Genomic DNA, 8,623 nt, shown 5'->3' with positions numbered 1-8,623 from the left:
ATAAAAAGTTTTTTTGTCCGCGGAAAAATAAATAAATGGGCTAATCTACATACCAAATGTGATGAGATGCATTGTCCAAAGCGTGTTCCATGTCAAGTCAATGTTACAAGCTAGATGCAATAGACAAGGTTGAATCAAATTCCACCTAGTGTATAGATTATTAACTTAAGGATGTTCATAGTTTTCCATCAAATATGGATAGATGGCCTGTACACTTGCATAGGGACAAATTGTTAAGTCCTTTGGTGTATGGAAACCACCCTGTAGAATCTTTGTTGCAGCTTCAACTGGTTGTGAAAGACCATGGACAGCTCTGCAAAGTTTTGGGAGAAGAATCACTTGCAGTAAGATGCCATTTCCATGAATTAACCCATTGTCATTCACATATTGAGATCCTTGAAGGTTTCCCACCCTTTTTGTCATTTCTTTAACGTCTACTGCTTCACTCTACTGTTCCTTCTCTCCAGGTTCCTCTAACTTTCTACTGGATAGTCCATCATAGGTTGATATTTTGTTGGACCTATGCTCCTTATACTTCCTTTTCCCGTTTTATGACTTGGTGTTACTTGGATTTCATCTCCCTGTTTGGCTGAGCCTATACTATAGAATGAGGATCTCGTGTATTTTTTTATGTAAATTGAGATCCTCAGGGAAAAACAACAAAATGATCACCTATGTGGTTCAAGGAGAAAGGTACAGTCTTTCAATCAATTAAAGAATCTCAACATCCTCTCTTCAAATAAATAGTTTTTTTAAAGACTCAAGTTAATGAAAAATAATAATGACAAGCAATAAATACCTCTAATTAACCAAAAAATCCTTTATTTCTTATACTCTACTTGATTTACATGCCAACATGCAAAAGGTAGTATACACCGTATAAATGTGTACCTTACAACTTCAAAATATCTCCATTGGCTCATTCTTTAGAACTACTAGATTGCTTCAGTACTAAAGATATTTGTCAACTGCTCCACTCGATCATTGAAGCAGCCAAGTAATGGTCGAGAGGGTAGTGACTTGGGATCCTCTCTTCCTTGATCAATCAACAAATCAAAGCCTCCTACCTGTACAATGTAGAATCCATGCATTTGTTACATAGCAGTACCACACTGACAAAGCATACTTCTCCCAGCCATTATAGAAACATGTAGCCGATGCCATATCAAGCCTACTAAACTCTCTACCATGCCTTCAGATGCTTGTCCTTGATTGACACACTTAACAACACCAGCAACAGCTTTCGTTCAACATGTAAAAATCCAAAACTCGGTTGTTCAATCTTCTAGAAGTAGGTACATAATATTTCAGATGTATCATGAGATAATATGATTTTTCTCTTCTTCTCTTTCAAATGGAAGCGTTAATATGGTCATCATTAGAAGGTCGAAGAACAATAGAACAGGGGATTTAGAGCCACTGCTATAAAGGGGACCAGGACTTTGTCTCAGCCAGCTTTGATGAGCTTTGGTGGCTCCTCTTCCCGAACCCCAAAAAAACATTGCTAGGGCACCCCATGTCAAGGTAGCCAATGCTAGGAGTCAACCATAAAATGGCCTCGAGACATGTTGGTCAGGAAGGAAGCAGAGAGCCATCCAGTGTCCCTCAGTTGTCATGAGCGTTAGAAAAAGGCCACCTTTTCTATGATAGAAATAATAAAGTCTCTACTATCTGTAGCAAAAGTTTGCAAGCGCATCCATTTGAAATTGATTCAATTTTCATTTAACCAGATTACTACTATGATGTGAAAACCTTTGCTTCTTCTTGAAGTATGAGGATGCAAAAGACAAATAGGATGTCATCCCAAAAAGGACCAACCGGAAGGGCACCCTAGTATTTCATAAATAAAGACCTCACCCATGCTGATACAGCGAAGGAGGGCCTTAAGAAAGTGATGGAAGCTAGCGTAAAAGAGAAGTGGGCTACATATATATATATATATAGAGAGAGAGAGAGAGGACAAAGTCATCATCCAAGACAAGAATTCTCCACCCTCTCCCAAATAGGACCAAAAAGGGAGACGAGGCTTTTGGAACCAATAGTATTTTGGCAATTACTCTCTAGACCACAAATGGGGAGCCTATTCATTATCACCAAACAACTTTTAAGAGTTGTTCGAAGGGATGACCTCAGGAGGCCCTCCACCATGGACATGTATATTGCCACACGTTATTTTCCCGTACATGCTAGCATTTCTATTGGTAGAGTACATATATCATATTTCTTGGCATTATATGAGGATATACACGGATTCGGAGAACCAAGGGATACTCTATCTTTGGGGATTTTGAAGAAGCTGACATGCAGGGATAGCTGCATACAACTATGGTGGATTGAAGGTGACTGCCATATTGTAGAGAGAGAGAGCTCGGATCAAGAGATACAATAAGATATTGCAAGAACTCGATGCAGATATTGATTGATCGATGCTTCACCAAGTACATGCTGCCTTATCTTTTGACTCACACATAATTTATTTTTTTTGGTAAAATCCAGTGCATTGTATTTATATTCTCATAAATTTACAAGATGGAAAGTCTCCAAAATGGAGAGTATCCCAAAGATCAGAAGCATAAAAAGAAAAGCTCTATGCAAGAAGCATGTAGATCACCCTCATGGCAGGCATCATATAAGGATTGCCGCAATGAGGCTCGGAAAGATTCATATGACTTGTGAATCTGCCGGCCCAAGTATGCCAAATTATGCTCATTCCAGATTGTCCAAAGAGCCCAATATCTCACCCATGAGAGAAATAGTGAGTATTGAGACAAAGTTTACCAAATAACCAAAAATGTTTCCCAAATCTGTGACTCAGGAAACGGAGCCGAAGATGATCTGAAATTTTCCCAAGGAGGTCCCTAGAAGACGGGCAGTACCAAAGCAAATGAGGGACAGTCTCTGAAGGATCCTGACACCGTAAACATGTGGATGGTGCAATGTGACGTTTGGCAAGTGTGATTCCCACTGACAATGTGCCAGTCATGCATCTCCAAAGAAAAAGTCTTTGTTTCAAAGGCATTTTACACCTCCATAATATTCGGAGATTCTTCCGCCACCATGAGAGGGGCTTCCTAATATGCCACAAAGTATTAGCATATTGCTGAATCCATGGAGCAGGCTGAAGAAGCTTGTAGGCTTTGATGGAGGTCAAAGCAAGCAGAGGAACAGGATGAGAGCATGTAGCAGAGGGTTGCAATTGCCAATCCATAAGCCTGTCTATGTCAGCCACAAGAGGGACAGGTAGAAGAGGATGTAACAGATCAGCAATTTTCTTCCATATCGACCTATGATGCATTCCCAATGCATAGGAGGCAGTGGCCTGAGGAAAAGATAAGACATAACCCTGATCATCTACCACATCATTGATGTATCTAATTCCCAATTTCATGAGATTATATGCCCGAACAGGTTCCTGTAAAGCAAGTGGAATGTCAAAGATGGCACTCCAATCAAGACTTTCTTTCCTCATTGAGTTTGTCCCCGAGCAATTATCAGGAGCCCATTTGACCTTGGAAAGTACTTGTTTCCAGTCAAGTATCAGAGCAGTAGAGAAAGGGCAGCCAGGAATCTTCCCTACAAATCTCCCAATGACAACCTCCCAATGATCAGTAGTCCAATGGCCATAAGCAGATGTCCTCATGTTGACACACATGGATGCTATCATATAAGTCCATGGCTGTTGTTGACGGAAAAAAGTATGGAGCATAGTCGCCTTCCTTGCAAGTACATGATATCTTATATTGAGAACATTGAGTCCCCCATGCATCCTAGGAGAGCACACCATTTCCATCTTCATCAGTCTCAATGCTTTCACAGCAGTTTTTGTCCTCCATAACAGCTCCATAGCTTGAGACATAAAGGTTGAAATATCTCTGGAGGACCAATGTAGCAAAGGCAAAAAGAACTGAACATAGGACATTACAATGGACTGTACTATTCTGAGCCTGACATGAAGTGGCCAAGTAGAAATTTTCCAATATTCCAATTTATGTTGAAGTCTTTGGAAGATCCATTTTAATTGCTGCTTCCTGGTGATATGCCATCCTATAGGATATCCCAAATGCCTGACTACATCTTTGGAATGTACTACCTGACCTGGCCAGAGAATAGAATGCCAGTCACATTGTTTCAGGGGAAGCAATTTAGATTTGTCAAAGTTGACATCCAATCCCGCTGCTAATCCATACAATGATAGTGTGCTCATTAGCATGTAAACTTCCCGGGGAGAGTTCTGTGGCATAAAGAAGGAATCATCAGCATATGCTTGTGCAAAAAAAGATGCAGCCCCAGGGATTGTAAGACCAGTCGTCTGTCCTGTGTTTGTAAGATGATCAAGATACACCAAGAGGGGATGGGTCGCAATGGCATAGAAGAGAGCACTAAGAGGGCAGCCCTGTCTAACTGATCTACCCAATGTCCATGACTGAGATAGATGACCCCCAAGAATGCACTGAGAAGTAGAGCCAGAATAAAACCAATAAATTGCATTTGCTATCTTGGGACCAAAGCCCAACTTTGTCATGATTTGAGAGATAAAATCCCATTGAACAGTGTCAAATGCCTTAGTGATATCTACCTGCAATATGAGCACATCTTGATGCGAGTACTTAGCATATTCAATTGCAGTCAATGCATTGGAGATATTGTCATGGATTTGTCTTTGCGGCACAAACCCATACTGATGAGAATGAAGGCCCGCATTCAGAATCCCATGAAGCCTATACACAATCATTTTGGCAATGAGTTTGTAAACTACAGGCATCAAAGTAATAGGCCTCCAATCTGACATATGGTCACACAGATGTTTTTTGGGCACAAGTTTGATTATGCCATGCTTCCAAAGGTGCAGCAAGTGATTTTCTTGCCAGGCAACATTGATCATTTGTAAAAGGACATCTTTCAAATCATCCCAGAAAGAAATATAAAATTCCACCGTAAGACCATCCCAGCCAGGGGACTTGTATTTGCTGAGGTGGGACAATGCATTATCAAGTTCTGTGTCAGTAAAAGGTCTCTCCAATGTAAGAGCATCATCCCTTTCCACTATCTCAGAAACATATTGAAGAAAATCAGTCCTCGCATCAGTCATTTGATTTGATGGGGAGCCAGGGATAGAGAACAATTTCTGGAAGTAATTTTGGCATTCATCTTGAAGATCAGAGAAAGAGTGCGTCCAAGAGCCATCTAGCTTCCTTACCCTTAGGCATGAGTTTTTCTTTCGAGTAGCATGCAGGCCCTAGAAGAAGGCTTTTGATGAGCACCCCTTATCCATGAGGGGCTTCATTCTTGCTCTAATCTGCCATTTGTGCAATTTCCTCTGATCATTATCAGTCAGTTTGATCCGAGCATGTGAAAGGGAATCATTTTCTGATTCAGAGAGAGGCCTTAAATGTGAAAAATCAGTCAATTGTTGTGCTGTCCTTTTTGCCCATTTGACCTCATTCCTCCATTTAGCCATATGCCAGTTTCCATACTCCCTAATGACATTCTGTATACGAGAGACAAAACTGTCCCAAGCATAATCCATGTCCTCCTGGGCATGCAAAGGCAAGGGATGAATTGCAAGTCTGATCATTTGCTGGAAATATTGATGTCGGAGATAAGCCTGATTAACATGCAGCAATCTACTGGAAAGAGTTGGTAAATCATCCAGTGGCATACCAAGTTGCAGATTTATCCATAATGGGGCATGATCTAACAAGCCCAGAAGCCCAAACAAATATAATACAAACATTGATCCTTTAAAGGAAAATGTCGACTGCAAGGTCATGTTACCTCGACTTGAGCGTAACATTCCTTCCCTCTTCAGCATCAGCGTCCTCTATGATAAATTCTAGGAACACTCTCCGTAACTGATATACGGATTCCCAGGTAGCTTCTGATAGAGGTAGACCATACCATGCAACCAACACCGTGGGTATCTTCTGATTGCGCACTTGCATTGTTCCTCAGTCCAGGATTCTTGTTGGTTTGCGTCTTGCATTATCCTCTATCTCCTGAAACAAAACAACACCCTCAATTAGTGAGTCACCTGTATGCAAAAATTTCTTTAAACGAGAAACACGAAACACTGGGAGCACCTTACAACCCTGTGGCAATTCTAATTTATAGGCTACCTTGCCTATTCTTTTTAGAATTAACCATGGCCCACAATATCGAGGTGATAACTTAGCACACTCTCCTGCAGTCAAAGACTTATAGTGCGAAGAAACTCTGAGAAAAACTTTTTCTCCTTCCTTAAATTCTCTAGCGGATCGGTTTTCATCCGCATACGCCTTAGCTCTATCCATAGCTTGGTGGATGTTAGCTCTCGCAAGTGCTAGCATCTCCCGCATCTGAACCACAAAGTTCGCGGCACTAGGCACTTTCTGAGGTATTCCAACTATAGTTGGATTTGCTAGCCTATAACCATAGTTCAGTTCAAACGGACTGAACCCTGTAGAGGAATATTTTCTATCATTGTAGGCAAACTCTAACAATGGCAACCACTTGTTCCATGTATGTTGCCTCAATGACACATATGCTCTAAGCATATCCTCTAAAATTTGGTTGATTCTTTCCGTTTGACCATCCGTTTCTGGATGATCCCCACTACTCATTCCCAACTCAGTCCTTAGTATTTATAATACCGCAGTCCAAAAATGACCGGTAAATTTGACATCCCTGTCTGACACTATGGATTTGGGTAATCCATGCAAACGAAATATATGTCTAATAAACAAATCCGCCACTTGCGGGATACTAACAGACTCTCTAGTTGGAATGAAGTGAGCCATCTTGGTAAGACGATCAACCACCACAAGGATAGAATCATACCCACCTTGTATCGTAGGCAGACCTACAATAAAGTCTATGGAAATACTCTCCCACTTACCTAGTGGAATCTCCAAGGGCTGTAAAAGTCCAGGTGGCTTCACCCGCTCTGCCTTACTTACCTGACACGAAAAACGTGTCACATATTCATAAATATGCTTTTTCATCTTTGGCCAAAAGAAATCTCGCTTCACGAGATCATATGTCTTCTCGACTCCTGGATGTCCCGCACATGGGCTATCATGGCATTGTCGAATGACTCTCTGCCTGAGATCCTGATTAGGTACTACTACCTTGCCATTTCTTTTCAGCATATCATCCCTTATGGCATATCTTGCATAAGTTTGGCCTTTTTTGGATGCCAGGTCATCCTTTTCCCCGGGTTTTAATACATGACCCTTAGGCCAAAGGCTCTGGACGAACTCGTCCACCTTTTAAGTTTCTCTAATCTCGGTCATTAGAGCACTCTCTAACACCGTGAAACTCATGTTATGCATAATGCGTGACAACGCATCAGCAACTTTATTATCCTTCCCTCTTCGGTACCGAATCGTCAAGTTAAACTCTTGCATGAGTTCTGCCCACCTAGCTTGGCGGCCTCTCAAGTTAGGTTGTTTACAAAAATGTTTCAGAGTATCATGATCAACATCAACATAAAACTTTGATCCATACAAGTAATGTCTCCATGTTTTCAGAGCATGGACAATAGCATATAGCTCTAATTCATGAGTTGGCCAATTTCATTGAGAGGGAGAAAGCTTCTTGCTTTCAAAGGCTACTGGCCTTCCCTCTTGGAGGAGAACTGCTCCTACCGCAATGCCACTTGCATCGGTTTCAAGGAAAAACGGTTTCTGGGGACCAACTATTTTTAACACCGGTCCTAAGACCACAGCTTGTTTTATGGTGTTAAAACTTTCCTATTGATTATGTCTCCATATAAAAGGTACTTTATCTGAGGTCAGATCAGTCAATGGCGATACTATTTCGGAATATCCTTGATATGCCTTCGATAAAATCGGACAAATCCCAAGAATGATCGCAAAGCGGTCAAACTCTGAGGGATTGGCCAAGTCAGTATCGCAGCCATTTTCTTTGGATCCATTGCTACCCCCTCAGGAGTAATTATGAGTCCTAAATATTCAGGTCTTACCATACACAGTATAGTTTTCTCTTTATTTACATAAAGACTGGCTTTCCTCAAAGTACTGAATACTATTCTTAAGTGTTCATAATGCTCAGTAATACTCTTACTGAATACCAAAATATCGTCAATAAAATGTACTACAAACTTTTCGATATACGGACGTAGTAAATCGTTCATAAGCATGACGAATGTAGCTGGAGCATTGGTAAGTCCAAAGGGAATTACCAAAAACTCATAATGTCCAAACCTGCTTCTAAAAGCGGTTTTATGCACATCCTCGGCTCTAATACGGATTTGATGGTAGCCACACTTAAGATCTATCTTACTGAAAATTACGGCCCCATGTAATGCATCTAGCAAATCATCGATCCGAGCCATCGGATACCTGTGCTTAATAGTGATATTATTCAATGCTCTGTAATCTATACAGAGGCGAAAAGTATCATCTTTCTTCTTTTTTAATATCACTGGCGAAGCAAAAGGTGAAAAACTTGGTTGAATCTGCCCCAACTTGAGGTATTCTTCCAATTGTCTTCGTACCTCCGCTTCTTCTGTAAAACTCAACCTATAGGGAGGTCTATTTACAGGTTCTGCCCCCGGGATTAGTTCAATTTTATGCTGAACATTCCGCTCTAGAGGTAACCCATAAGGTAGCTCATCCCTAAA

General features: G+C 41.0%; 2 protein-coding genes across 3 annotated transcripts in view; both read right to left on the bottom strand.

Moving 5' to 3' along the window:
- Positions 1–897: 897 nt before the first annotated feature.
- LOC147890898 (uncharacterized) overlaps positions 898–8,623 on the bottom strand; it is a 78,290-nt gene continuing 70,564 nt past the window's right edge. For both annotated transcript variants that reach the window (XM_087389984.1, XM_087389983.1), the window contains one exon: positions 898–1,067. In XM_087389984.1, coding sequence (XP_087246110.1) covers positions 936–1,067 — 132 coding nt within the window. In that variant the 3' untranslated portion in view covers positions 898–935. The remainder of the gene's footprint in view (positions 1,068–8,623) is intronic.
- On the bottom strand, positions 2,061–3,706 carry LOC147890899 (uncharacterized). The gene is made up of 2 exons (XM_087389757.1): positions 2,779–3,706; positions 2,061–2,080 (listed from the first exon to the last, which is right to left on the bottom strand). The coding sequence occupies exons 1-2, from the start codon at positions 3,704–3,706 to the stop codon at positions 2,061–2,063; spliced, it is 948 nt and encodes a 315-aa protein (XP_087245883.1).

Source organism: Dipteris shenzhenensis, chromosome 18 (assembly GCF_047967505.1).
Source record: "Dipteris shenzhenensis isolate YYH24624 ecotype China chromosome 18, Dip_SZ_1.0, whole genome shotgun sequence".
NCBI classification, from domain to species: Eukaryota; Viridiplantae; Streptophyta; class Polypodiopsida; order Gleicheniales; family Dipteridaceae; genus Dipteris; species Dipteris shenzhenensis.
The sequence above is the reverse complement of the archived record's forward strand: the minus strand, read 5'-3'. Positions and strand labels throughout refer to the sequence as shown.